This window comes from Artemia sp. Qi Xiang Cuo, chromosome 19 (assembly GCF_049724085.1).
Source record: "Artemia sp. Qi Xiang Cuo chromosome 19, ASM4972408v1, whole genome shotgun sequence".
NCBI lineage: Eukaryota > Metazoa > Arthropoda > Branchiopoda > Anostraca > Artemiidae > Artemia > Artemia sp. Qi Xiang Cuo.
This window is the reverse complement of record NC_142812.1, coordinates 53,784,136-53,799,223: the sequence shown is the minus strand read 5'-3', so window position 1 is coordinate 53,799,223 and position 15,088 is coordinate 53,784,136. Positions and strand designations below refer to the sequence as shown.

General features: G+C 34.7%; 1 protein-coding gene across 1 annotated transcript in view; it reads right to left on the bottom strand.

Annotated features, from left to right (window-relative positions):
- The window catches only part of LOC148941000 (transcriptional coactivator YAP1-like), a 59,695-nt gene that overhangs the window by 30,277 nt on the left and 14,330 nt on the right, over nucleotides 1–15,088 (bottom strand). Inside the window, exons 3-4 of the mRNA XM_089105459.1 lie at nucleotides 2,513–3,067; nucleotides 123–238 (exon numbers count right to left, since the gene is read on the bottom strand). Coding sequence (XP_088961585.1) covers nucleotides 123–238; nucleotides 2,513–2,979 — 583 coding nt within the window. The 5' untranslated portion in view covers nucleotides 2,980–3,067. The remainder of the gene's footprint in view (nucleotides 1–122; nucleotides 239–2,512; nucleotides 3,068–15,088) is intronic.

Sequence of the window (15,088 nt, the reverse complement as noted above, 5' to 3'; positions counted from 1 at the left end):
TATCCAAAATTTGGCATTAGTAATTTTCTGAAAATTCCTGAGTGTGTCAAATCAGAACAACCGTTATTTGGTGTTTTAGTTCTACTTTTGTAGCCATTAAAAATTATTAACATTTCACTTACAGGATTGCAGTGGAGCATGGTTTTGAGCAGGATGTGGTGAAGGGGTAGAGGAGCCAGTATCTGATTGAGGAGCCTTCTTCCTCGGATCATCCCATGTTGTTGTTTGTGTATTATGACTAAAAAAAACACACGTAAAATAAGAAAATAATCTCACTTAATATAATTGGTAAGTGTATGCAACTCCTAGTCAATCATTAACCTAAAAACAATCTCATAACGTTATAAAAAGGATAGCTGAAACAAGTAGGCTATTCATTAATTCTTAAAGTACCAAGGAGGGTCCCCAGAGGGTGATTTTTCGTGACTCTGCCGCACTTATGACAAACCTTGTCTTTTTTTCATTCGTCCTAAATTAGGTAATATTCAAAATTTCATAGCTATGCATAAAATACGTTCATTAAAAAAATCGTAAAAAAAACAACGCTCTTGGGGTCCTGGCTAGACCTTGCTTGGTATACTATGTTACCGAAGGGTTTTTTATTTCTTTTTCTGTACAGGATCTGAACGTTTGAGATTTTACAAAATCTCAATGACCCCTGATAAAATAAAAAATTAAATCAGGATCCTCAAGGATCCCTGATTTTTTTAACAACTCTAAATTTAAAAAAAAAGGGGGGGATCACCAGAAGAACCCAGCCTGATAAACAGCATTGACGAGATAGAAATGGTATGTAAAGGGTTAAATAGTCCGAGTCGGTAAATTCCCAATATATATATATATATATATATATATATATATATATATATATATATATATATATATATATATATATATATATATATATATATATATATATATATATATATATATATATATATATATATATATATATATATATATATATATATATATATATATATAAATATATATATATATATAATATATATATATATATATATATATATATATATATATATATATATATAAATATATATAAATAAATATATATAAATAAATATATATAAATATATATATATATATATATATATATATATATATATATATATATATATATATATATATATATATATATATATATATATATATATAAAAATAAAGGGGGGGGGTACCAGAAGAACCCAGCCTGATAAACAGCATTGACGAGATAGAAATGGTATGTAAAGGGTTAAATAGTCCGAGTCGGTAAATTCCCAATAAAGGCTACAAACAGAGACGTCCCTAGGGTTGATTGTACCTGGGACCAAATTAATTGCAGCGCCCCTCTCCTGACTCAAAAATAAGCAAAAAAGCAGAATCAAAGCAGGCAAATTCCCCGCCACAGGCCCCGGTTGTCCCCCTCCCTTAGGAACGGATCTGGCTACAAGCATAGTACTAAGCATATAAGCACAAGACAGCTTGATTACAAACAGACACTAGACTGTCACACGTATGTCAGCATAACTGCACAGAGGAGGTCAGAAGAGTGGCTCAATCTAAAAACAGTCAGAGGCACCTCCTCACATCTTAGGGTCTTCTCAAGCATCACTACCACCACTCGATAAATAACAGTTCAAATAGGGATAAAATCCTTTTAATAGACAGTGATGATGATAACAGTGATAGAAATTCACAAAAATACCAGATATTTCGGCCACATATGCAGTGACCGTCATCTGTAGTAAAACTAAACTGGAAAGGCAGTTTGGTCTTCGAAATTATCTACCACCACTTAGCACAATTTTACATAAATAAAATCTAATATAATAATAAAATAATATAAATAAATAAATAAATAATAATATAATATAATAATAAATAAAAATATAAATAAATAAATATAATATAAGTAAAAAATAAAAAACAATAAAATAAAATAATAAATAAATAAATCATAGCACATCTCGCAAGCTCTACTTAGACAAGATATGGAGTGCAAGTTACTATTTTCTGATTTGAAAAAAAGACTATATAGTCCTCTTGTGTAATCAGTATTTTAGTGATGGTCACACCATAAAGTTATTCAGACGTTTTCTTAGACCCCCCCCCCATTTAATGGCTTCTGAGCCCCTTGGGAATTTTTCTGGATTGTAGTTTTTTATATTTATTGAATAAAATAACTAAAAATTGAAATCAAAATGTATGAAGAAGGGTAAGGTTTTTTCATTATCTAGTAATAATTACAAGAAAGTCATTTTCCAAGAACTGATAGGGGGGGGGGGGATTTAATAGGGTCATTCAGTGACTGCCTCCCGTCCCGGCTCCTCCTCCTAATTAGGACCCCTTATAAAATACCATAAAAACACGAAAGATCACTGAGTACATTTTTCCTTTGTCAGCCTAAAAGTGCTCTGTTTGTGCTAGCAATAATAACAGTAATTAGAGTAAATGATTCTAACCTGTTTTCGTTTGGGAGATTTTTGCATAAATTGTATGTTTTCAATGCACTTACTTAAGAAAATAGAGAAGCCCTTCTGGAGTTCTTGCCTGTTCCCATCCTGGAGGCAGAGGCCCAAGCGGATCATCCAGCAAATCAAAACTGTTTGTTCTTAAATGAGAATGTTGCGCCGCTTGTTGTGCAGCTGCGAGGGTGTGCTGTAACGAGGCTGGAGAGCTCTGAGCTCGACTGTGGAGGACTTGAGGTCCAGGATTTTGGGGTGGTGCAATAGTATATCGTCCGGAGTCCCCAGAATTCTCTCGACTATGCGACACACTAGTTACAGAGGGAGACTTCGAACCAGTGGCTGGTGGTATAAAGAAAGATTTAGGTAAATTTCTTAAGTGGAGTGGAACTTGTGCTGGTCTCTGGTCTGGTTTCAAAGACATAACAAACAAGCTCTCCATTAAAGAGTCAGAGTCACTCCTTATGTGCACCACTTGGTTCCCTTTCTGTTCTGTTACTTCCTGTGGTTTCGACATTATTTCTACCAAAGGCACAGATCTTATCACAGATTTTTTTTTTTTTTTTCAAATTGGCACTATAGCATATGAGCTATTCAATGAAGTCCTGAAAAAAAAAACTAAAATAAATAAGGGATCAAAAATAAAGAAACGAAAAAATATTAAAATGCCCTGAAGACACTTCTTAAAGGTTTAGAAGCACTTTTTATAGGGGGAGGTGGGGGTTGTACAATATGGCTTATTCTATATTGCATATTAATACAGAACATGAAAAAACTATTTAATTTGATTGCCTTTCTGTTCTGCTACTTATAGCTACAGCAGATTGGCGTCAAAATAGCTCTGCAGTTTAAGAACTACCAAGTGAAGTGCTGAAAAAAAAGAACTTAAACAAAATAAAGGAGGAAGACCCTCTAGAGCCAATGCCAGCACATAGGGCGTCAGATAGACATTCCAGTTGATGTGAAAGTGCACAAAATATCACTATAAATAATATTTGTAAATATACAAAACAAGAAATATAAAAAATGAATAAATAGTTTTTTGTGTTAAAATTTTTAAGGTTCCGGGATGTTTCACAGCAAAGCGCGGGGGGAGGGGGGACTAGTAAATGAGCTATTCTAATCTTGCAAATAATTTGACAAACAAAACAAAAATTAAGCTAGTTTACAGGAAAATGAACAAGAATAAATTAGATACATATATCAACAATATAACAGTGCTAATGAGTCTTTCTTATGGATTGGGAGGGATAATTTGTATCTGGCTTATCCTAAAGTAGCTACTGATTCCAAAAAGTGATGAAAATTGCACAGTAGTTTACTGAAAGACGAAGATCACTTTAAAATGAATTCGTACCCTGAAAAAAAAACAAAAAAACAAAGAATCCAATATAAATGAAAAGCTTGTTTGCTAGTATCATAGAGCGATGGGGTGTTTCAAAGGGGTAAAAGAAACTATTATATAGATTACATAAAATTGAAGATAATTTTGAACTAGTTTACTGGAAAATGACATGAAATCCAGCTAAGTTAAAAAAAAGAAATCTAAAGCAAATTAATAAATAAAATCAATAAAGATTGGCAGAAGGAAACATAAATATTTTCGAAGACCACACTGCCTTTCCTTGATGTACAAATAACAATTCAAATAGGGACAAATCCTTTTATTAGACAGTGAAAACAATAATAAAATCTTTGGATATTTCGGCCACATACAAATTGACTCTCATCAGCAGTTTTTAGTTATCTTCTGATGACGGTCACTGTGTTTGTGGCTGAAATAGCTAGAGATTTTGTCATTGTTTTCACAGTCTAATAAAAGGATTTATCCCTATTTGAGCTGTTGTTTGTGCGGGAAAAACATTATTGGAGGGAGGTCGAAGGTATAAACATTAATATAATTCTACAACAAGACGCAAAAAGAATTTAGTATTAGTTTACACGAAAAATTCTCTGAAAAAGGCAACTGTTTGTATTAGCATTATCAATTCTTCTTCTAAAAAAATGGTCTGGGCCTAAATATAGTGAACAGAATTTGAAAACTACACAGATTACATAAATTGATAGAAAAAAACTCGTTCATGACAGATGCACAAGATAAAAACTTTAATGAGATGGTCCAACATTCTTAGAGAATAAATTAGTTGGTTCACTGAAAGGGTTCATGTAGTTATGCAAGCATTTGGTCAATCGTTCTACTCTTAGCAGTAATCCTTAGCAGGGGCATCCAGAGGAAGGGGGCGAAAATCGACCGAAATTTAGCAAAATTCTTGATTTCTGCAGAAAATTAGGCATAAATCAGGTAGCGATTTGGTAAAATTACGAAGATCGTCTCCCCAATAAAATGAGCCTCAGGACGCCCCTGATCCTTAGATGTCTCTATCCAATTGCATGTTCAAATACAAGTGTAAGCTTTTCAACTATCAAGGCCTTTTAAAGATTGTCCACAGGACCCACCTTAGGTTGATCCTTCCCTGAAAACCGTGATTTCCTAAGTTTCTTTTGGTTGTCCCAAATTATGAAGTTTTTAGGATGGTACCAAATTTTTGCAATTGTCACCATGCTGAACCGGGAAAATGAATAATCAAAATAATTATTCAAATTTGGCAACGCTTTATCTGTAAAAATTTAAACATTAACAACCAGCTGATTCCCAAAAATATAGCTATGACTTCAAAGGAAATCTATACCTTCTTAACCTGTTTGTTGCCAAAGGTTTTTAGGTTTTGTTGTTGAACTTTCACCCAAATCTTTTGTTTTTTTCATTGAAAGCACTACTACCAAAACTTGCACATGGAGGACTTTCAAATCCGGCTGCGTACGCTTTTCTTTAACCAATTTAAAAAATACACTGTTTTCACATGAATACAATATTTTTCCTCTGATAATTTTTCTGCATGGCAAAACTCTATATAAGACTGTGCAAAACGAAATGCTAAAAAGGGTTTAATTGAAGCACCAAAGACAGTGAAAATTAAAACTGATTGTTTGAATCGGTTAAATGGAAACTTAAATAGCCTACATGTTTTCAAAATAGAAGGAGGGAACGGTAACTTAATTTTTAATGAAAAAATGTCCACAAGCAGTTACACAGTGTTTGATTGTTGTGGGCCTGAAGCTCATAAAGAAGATAAACATTAGTAAAAAATCAACAAAATATAAGCTAAATCATATGGTACTAACCAGTTCGAGAAGATGGTAAAATAAAATTGAATCTTTGATTTTTCGTTTTCGGAAGAAACATATGATTGCATAAGTTTCCACTTAAACAATTCGAAAAATCAGAGTTTGTTTTCAACGTCTCAGTACTTTAATTACTGCTAGCAGGACCATCATCTTACACCATATTAAGTGGAAAACACACATCCCACTTAAGTCTTTCCAAAAATGGGCAACTAAGGTTTATGCTTCTTGTGCGAGTTTTGGTGTGATTTGTCTGCAGTTTTAATATATCAACGCAAGAATAACAATTGTTAAATGACATTTTCAAAAATTTGCTTTGTATTTGTTTCTAGATTGAAAAATGCTTGGAAAACGTGTCTTAAACATACGAAAACAGAAAAAAATTACCTATTCTATTTTTACAAAACTTATATAATTATCTTAGAAAAAGTCACAGTAATATGACCATTCAATAATACAAGAATCTTCTTATTTCCGTGCGATTTGTAGCTGTAAACTTGTCACAAAATTGCATGTTCCCATGAAACACAAATATTAAGGAAAGCCTTCTGTTGTACCCAATTAAGAGGCTTTGTTTCATAAATATATAAAAATCATTTCTAAACCAGGCAAGGCTTTTTTAGAAAGAGATAAAGTCAATAAATTTAAAATCATAATTCCAGTCATTAAAAAATGTTTTAACAAGGTAATTTTGATAAAAACAGCTTTAAACCATTTTAATGAAGTGGCCAATGACAACCCTGTTTGCCTGGCGGCATAGAACTTATCAACACACAAGAACGAGAACGTCATATTGACCAGAACGTCATTTGGGCTTTATTAAAAGAGTTTTTATTTTGAGCTATGTTTTTATTTCTCATACAATTAAAAAAAAAACTCATCTTAATATCAAACAGTTCACGGAAACGAACTGAAAGTAAGGAGCTACGCAGCTCAATAGTAACCGAAACTCTAAAAAACGGACCAATACCAATAGACGTATCAAAAGAATCAGCTTATTATGCTGATTCAAAATATATAAGTTTCATTCATTTTAGTTTTACCCGTCAATGGCTACGAGCCAGAGAAAATTTGCCTGATTTTCAAAAAAGAAGGAAAGACCACATGAAAGTCAAAGAATCTTAATGAAAATCACACCATCAGATTTCAGCGTATCAGAAAATCCTATTGTAGAGGTTTCCAGCTCACTTTTGTTTATTGTAGGCTGAAAGATCACTGATGCATGTTTATTTTATTTTTTTTTTTTCAGGGGTGATTGCATTGACCCAGTGGTCCTACAATATCGGGAAGGGCTCATTCAAACGGAAATTTAAAGTTCTAGTGCCCTTTTTAAGTAACCAAAAAGATTGGAGGGCAACCTCCCACGCCCTTTTTCCCAACTCGTCTGATCAAAATTTTGAGATAGCCATTTTGTTCATCATAACTGAAAGGTCCAAAGCTATGCCTTTCGAGATAACTTGACCCCTCATAGCCCCTGATGAAAGGCCTTTAAGATACAAAATTTGCCCATTGTTTACGTCTAGTATAGTATTTGCTATTAGGAAGTATGCATACATTTTTCGGGTGGGGGATGGGGGAATTCTTTTCTGAAGGGATTTTTCTTGGAGAGGGAAGTTACCAGGGGGTAAATTCTTCAGGAAAAATTTTACACTAGTGGAATTTGCCCGAATTCATAAACGAAAATTCTTTTTATATGTCTTGCTTTCTCTTTGCTAACTCAGTTTTACGCATGGAGATGTTAAGGGTAATTGTCTGGGGTAAATTTTCACTGGGATTGAACTGTCTAGAGGATATTTCCATGGGACGAGGCATTATTAAAAAGCGATCAGAATTTAAATAAAAAAAATAAGTTTTTGCAACTGAAAATAAGGAGTAACATTAAACTTAAAACCAACAGAAATTATTACATATATCAGGGAGTTTGCCCCAAAGCCTTGCTCTTTATACTGAAGTTTGTCCCAATTCTTTAAGAACGACTCCTGAAACACAATTAGAACAATAAGAAGCTTTTTAAAAGTACTGAAAAACTTTAGCATGAAGGTGTTGAGGAGGGGACAACTCCCCTTAAATATGTAATAAATTCTGCTCGTTTTAAGTTTGAATGGTACTCCGTACTTCCAGTTGAAAAAAAAAACTTGTTTCTTTTATTTAATCATAGGCAGCGCGCGAGCGCTGCCTAAGTAAAGAACGATGTGGGCACAATGTGTTTTTTTTTGGTTCTCCATACCCGGGCACTTCGTATCGAAGGAGTTGTCGTAGAAACTTCGAAAAGAGCTCATTCGATTGGAAATTGGAGTGGCTAGTGCACTTTTTAATAGTCGAAAGTGATTGGAGGGAAACTAGCCCCCCCCCACGCCCATCATTCCCCCAAACACATGCAATCAAAATTTTGAGATATCCATTTTGTTCAGCGTAGTTGATTTCAAGATAGAAAATATGTTTTTGAAGAGGACATTCCCCCACGACCCTCGGGGCAAGGGTTGTAAGCTAAACCCTGGGGGCATATAAGGTTTTTATAGAAGGCGTTGTCATAGAAACTTCAAAAAAGTCTCATTTGATTGGACATTCGAAGGGCTAGTGCTCTTGTTAATAGTTGAAAGTGATTGGACAGTAACTAACCCCCCTCTCACGCCCACCTTTTCCCCAAACACATCCAATCAAAATTTTGAGAGAGCCATTTTGTTCAACGTAGTTTAAAGTTCTGGAAATTAGGTCTTTGAGGATGACAACCCCCTCACAGCCCTCAGGACAAGGATTGTAAGTTATGTCCTGGGGGCATATTGTTTGTATAGAAAGTGTTGTCGTAGAAACTTCAAAAAGGGCTAATTCGATTAAAAATTGAAATGGCTTGTGCCCTTTTTAATAGTCGAAATTAGTTGGAAGGCAACTAACGCCCCTTCCACGCCCACCATTTCCCCAAACCCATCCAATCAAAATTTTGAAATAGCCATTTTGTTCCATGCAGTTAAATTTCAGGAAATTATACCTTTGAGCAGGACACTCCGCTCACAGTCTTCAGGGCAAGGGTTATAAGTTATGCCCTGGGGGCATACAAGTTTTTTATTAAAATCTTTGTCGTTGAAACTTGAAAAAGGGCTCATTCGATTGGAAATTCAAAGGTCTAGTGCCCTTTTTAACATTCGAAAGTGATTTGAGGGCAACTAGCCCCCCTCTCTCGCCAACCTTTTCCTCAAACACATCCAATCAAAATTTTTAGATAAGCCATTTTGTTCAGTGTTGTGGATTTCCTGATAGTAATTATATTTTTGAGGAGGACACTCCCCCACAGCCCTCAGGGCAAGGTTTGTAAGTTATGCCCTGGGGGCATATAAGGTTTATACTGAACGCGTCGTCGTAGATACTTTAAAAAGGGCTCATTTGATTGGAAATTGAAATGGCTAATGCCCTTTTTAATAGTCAAAAGTGATTGGAAGGCAACTAACACCCCTTCCACGCCCACCATTTCCCCAAACATATCAAATCAAAATTTTCAGAGAGTTATTTTGTTCCACGCAGTTTAAAGTTCATGAAATTATACCTTTGAGCAGGACACTTCCCCCACAGTCTTCAGGGCAAGGGTTATAAGTTATGCCCTGGGGGAATATGAGGTTTTTATTGAAATATTTGTCGTAGAAACTTGGAAAAGGGCTCATTCGATTGGAAATTCAAAGGGCTAGTGCCATTTTTAATAGTCAAAAGTGATTTGGGGGCAACTAACCCCTCTCTCACGCCTACCTGTACCCCAGACCCATCCAATCAGCATTTTTAGTTAGCCTTACTATTCGAAGTAGGTGAAAGTTTTTGAAACTAAATTCTTGATGATGACAACCCATCCCCCCCCCATACCTCTCAGGACCCAGGGGGTGAGTTCTGCCCTGGGGTCTTATAAGGGTTTTTATTGAAATTGATGTTGTAAAAACATCAAAAGGGCTTATTCAATTGAAAATTGGAAGGGCTATTGTCCTTTTAATAGTCGAATGTTATTGAAGGCCAACTAACCCCTCTCTCACGCCCCCTATTTCTCGAAACACATCCAATCAAAATTTTGATGTATCAATTTTGTTCAACTTAGTTGAAAATTTTGGAAATTGGGTATTTGAGGATGATAACAGCATCAGAGCTCTCAGTGCAAGGGTGGCAAGTTATGCCCTGGGGGCATATTAAGTTTACATAGAAAGTTGTTATAGAAATTTCATAAAGGGCTCATTTGATTAGAAATCGAAATTGCCCTTTTTAATAGTCGAAAGTGAGGGGAGTAATTAACCCCCCCCCCCCTCTCACGCCCTCCATTTCCCAAAACACATTCAATCAAGGTTTAGAGATAGTCATTTTGTTCAACGTAGTCGGAAGTTCTGGAAATTATGTATTTGAGGATGAGAAACCCCCCAGAGTCCACAGGGCAAAGGTTGTAAGTTATGCCATGGGGGCATATAAGGTTTTTAATGATAGTTGTCGCAAAAACTTCAAAAGGGGCGCATTCAATTGAACGATTAGAGGAATGTTGTCCTTTTTAATTTTCAGCGGTGATTGAAGGATAATTGACCCCCCTCTCTCGTGCACAAGCCCCCCAAACACAGTCGATCGAATGTTCCAGTTGTCCATACTATTAAAGTTAATAGAAAGAATTGACAATTATGCGTTTGATGATGAAATCCCCTCCCCAGGCCTCAGGGCGAGGGGTATAAGATTTCTCCTGAGGGCGTAAAAGGTTTTTATTGAAAGCGTTGTCGTAGAAACTTCAAAAGGGCTCATTTGATTGGAAAGTGAAAGAGCTAGTGCCTTTTTTAATAGTTGAAAGTATTGGAGAGCAACTAACGCCCCTCTCACGCCTACCATTTCCCAAAACACATCCAATCAAAATTTTGAGATAGCCATTTTGTTTAACGTAGTTGAAAGTTCTGGAAATTAGGTCTTACAGGATGACAACCACTCTCACAGCCCTTAGGGTAAGAGCTGTAATTTATGTCCTGGGGGCATATAAGGTGTTTATAGGAAGTGTTGTCGTAGAAACTCAAAAAGGGCTCATTTGATTGGAAATCGAAAGGCCTAGTGCCCTTTTTAATAGTCGAAAGTGATTGGAAGGCTTGACATTTCTATAGTAAAGATCGATGTGGGTATAATGTATTATTTTTTTGTTGTTGTTGTTGTTTAGACCAGGGCACTTTGTATCAAAGGAGTTGTCGTAGGAACTTCGAAAAGGACTCGTTTGATTGAAAATAGAAAGGGCTGATGCCCTTTTCAATAGTCGAAAGTGATTGGAGGAAAACTAATCCCCCTCCCACGCCCATCCTCCCATTTGACTTTATGTTTAAAAACTAAATGTTGCCATAAGATTAAATCAAAATGCACTGTGTTAATGCTAATTCCCAATACACCATCTCAGTAGTATCCCAAGAACGATTGAGGTTCTTATGTTCAAACTTTTGGGGCTGCTTCTGCTCTTAAAATTTAACCAAATCAAAATAGCGACAGTGTATCCAAGCTATCAAAGAAAGTAAACAGATTTTTTTGCAAATGGTATCAAGTTTTCCATTTCAGGTCAACTAGACGAGGTATGAAACTAAATTAAACACTTCTATTTGTGTCCAGAATTTTAAGAGGATGTATATTGTTAAAAATTGCTGAAATTTTTTCTCCAGCATACAAATAGCAGACCATAATTTGCGTTTGCGCCAATTGTACATTTTTTTTTTTTTTTGGTGGTGGTTTTATTGGTTTTTAGTTTTATCTTGTTTTTTTGTTATCCTGTTCTTCTTGTGTTTCTTTCCTGCTGAAGACGCCTTGTTTGGATGCAGGCGAAATATCCGCGTTGTTTTTCATTTGTCTTTTCTTTTCTCTCCACTGGCCACAGTCTCGTTTTTTTTTTTTTTTTTTTTTAGATTTTTCTCTTTGTTGGTTTTTGTCATGGCTGGCCAGTTCGGCTTAAGATCTTTCAAAGAAAAGTAAAGAACTCCATTAAACAAAAAATGAGCAAAAATAAAATCAAATAATCAACCAAGCGTGAAACTACTACAAATAAGAATTGATAAATAAATGAAACTCAAAACGAACAGAAATTACAATAAATAACTGCGTCAAACTCAAAACGAGCAGAAATTGACATAAATTGGGCTCAAAACGCCCATGCCTTCCCAAGGCCAGAACATAATTTGCGCTTTACTGAAAAAAATACAAATGAATGTTCATTGTCAGTTTAATATACATATACTGATATTTTGTAATCAAAATATTAATATTATTTGATTTGTTAAAGTTATCAAGATTTATATTTTTTTCAGTAAAGTGCAAATTATGTTCTGGCCTTGGGAAGGCATAGGGGTTTTGAGCCCAATTTATGTTAATTTCTGCTCGTTTTGAGTTTGACTCGGTTATTCATTGTAATTTCTGTTCATTTGTGTTTCATTTATTTATCGATGCTGATTTGCGGTAGTTTCACGCTTGGTGGATTATTTGATTTTATTTTTGCTCATTTTTTGTTTAATGGAGTTCTTTACTTTTCTTTGAAAAACTTATTTTGTGGAAAAAGTTTTTTTAATTAATAACTGAAAAGAACAAATGAAAAGAACGTGTGATATGACAATTTTAATACTCTATCTTTATATATAATTTTATATATATTATGACAATTTTACTTATATATAATATATTATATATATTATCCATCTTTGAAAGTCTTAACGGTGTTGGATTTATTAATGTTATAAAAGAAAAACCATCTAAAATCTATTTTGCTTTCAGTAGTCCAAAAATGATGTTCTTGTCTTTAAAAAGCATAGACAGCATTAGGCCTAATCCTGTTTGTGCTAACTTATGTTTGTTTTAAGTTTGATTATTTATTGTAATTTCTGTTGGTTTCATTTTCCTATGGAGAGTGATTTGCGGTTATGTCATGCTTGAATTATTATTTTATTTCATCTATGGTTGTCTTAGGTTTAATGTAGCTCCCATAATCCATAATCCATAATGATTACACCTGTGATGGGGAAAATAATGGAGAAAATGATTTATCACAGACTCCTCTGGTTTGTTGAGAAAAATAACATGATCCCACACACTCAAACTGGATTCAGGAAATACCACTCCTCAACAGATGCTTTCATTTTGCTAACAAATGCAATAAATGAATCTTTCTCAAAAAATAATATCCTAGTGGCAGCTTTCCTTGATTTTGAAGGAGCATATGACAATGTGAACCACCAAATCCTTTTAAATAAACTTGCAAACCTTGGAGTACCTCCCAAGCTAGTATCCTTTATTAAATCCTTCATAGAAGTGCGAAGTTTCATTGTTTGTGTTGGTTCAGCCTCTTCACCCCAAAAGACAATTTCCAAAGGCCTACCTCAGGGAGCAGTCCTCAGTTGCCTCCTATTTGCCCTATATCTCTGGGACATGAACCTACCCCACACGAATCTACAATATGCTGATGATCTGGTGCTATGGTCATCTGGCAACACCTTTCAGATAGCACAGTCAAATCTGCAAAAGTCACTTTTCCAGTTTGAAAAATTCTCTCAACATTCAGATTTACCCATTGCACCCACCAAGTCAAAAATAATCCAATTTCACAGGAAGCGAAACCATGTTAATGCAAAACTAACTCTAAATAAAACAACTATTCCAGAAGATAATAATATTAATTACCTAGGTCTCATGCTTGACCAAAAACTTAATTTCCACCTCCACATTTCAAACATAATAAAAAAATGTTATAGAAAAGCAAATATACTAAAAAGACTTCTTTCCACACCCTGGGGTTGTAAGGAGAAAACCTTACTCCAGTTTTATAAATCACATATAAGACCCCATATTGACTATGGGCTCATCGTCTATGGTGCATGTGGAAAGACCCAGATGCAAAAAATTGAAACAACACAAAATGATATAAAACGTCTCATATTTGGTCTTAGGAAACCCACAAGCACCAAGTTTTTGCTTATGGAGAGTGGATTAACAACAATAAGGGAGAGACGTAGGTTTCTCTTGACAAAACATCTTACAAAAATTGAATCAAATAGCTCACACACATTACATAATTGGTTAAGAAATCCAGCCATGTATAGATGTATTGCAGATGAGTATGCCAATATTCAAAAGAAGTTCCCTGTACCAGCAAAGTCTATTGCACCTACTTTCCCCCAATCCCCTCCATGGAATTGGTCATTTCCCATAATAAATACTGAATTTTCAAAATGGAATAAAGATTTAACCCCCATTGCTTTTGTTCAGAAAAAATTTGCAGAACTTAATACAATTACCTATAAAAATCACTTCCAAATATTTGTTGATGGGTCAAAAATGAATGAGAAGGTTGCAAGTGGTGTTTTCCTTCCTCACCTGAAAATTGCAATGGGCGAGAGATTATTTAATAATTTATCTATAATGTCTGCTGAGTTAAATGCCATAATCATGGCATTAGAACACCTTAAGCAAAACCAATCTTTGATTGAAAATTCGAATAATATTATCATTTATTCCGACTCTTTATCAGGTCTTGAGTTGCTGGCCTCAGCTCCTCAATATAAGTTGGACATTGACACTTATCATTGTCTCAGTATTATTGATAATCTTGCTTCAAGTGGCATAAAAACTTACTTTCAGTACATTCCTAGCCACTCTGGCATAAGTGGTAATCATCAGGTTGATGAAATAGCAAAAAATGCTATAGGCCTAAATATTGACCAGCCAAGTGGGAGACCAATCCCAATTAGAGATATTTACCGATAGAGGCTATCAGATATTAATTTTAATAAGATTAATCCTATCCTTTCCCCCTTTCCCAATAAGTATCTTTCTAAAATTTATCATAGAATTCGTTCTGGAACAAATGGACTAAATTTCCTTGCATTCTCATATAAGCTTTCTAATTCAAGTGGTTCAATTTCCCTGTCCCCTCTTTGCAGGCATTGTAATATGAATAATGAAACAATTGACCATTGCCTATTTGAATGTAATATGCTGACGTCTGCACAACATACCTTGCTTTCTAAACTGTTAAAATACTTCAAACACCACAAAATCCCACTATCAGCCAAGAGCCTAGCCAACTATACCTGCACACAGAGTATAGAAATCGACATCTATCATCTTATATTTGAACTCCTAGAGTCGAAAGATCTGCTGAAAGATATCTGAATATATCTAATAAATATGAGGCAATCAAGCCAGTAGCTCTGTAGCCCACAGAGTGAAGCAAAAGGAAAAGGGCTAAATAGTGTTACTGAAAAGCCCGCCTGCTGTTAAATAGAAGAAGAAGCTCCCGACTTTTCTTTGCGAAATTCCTTTTGTGAAAAAAGCTTTTCATTATAGTTTCTGTTTGGTTTTAATTGCCACAGCCTTTATATTGGTTCACAAAAAATATTTTTTTTGTTTTTTCAGATTTTCTTGATAAGAAACAATATTTTGACTTGCTATTTATTATTTGGACTACATTTTGCAACATATTT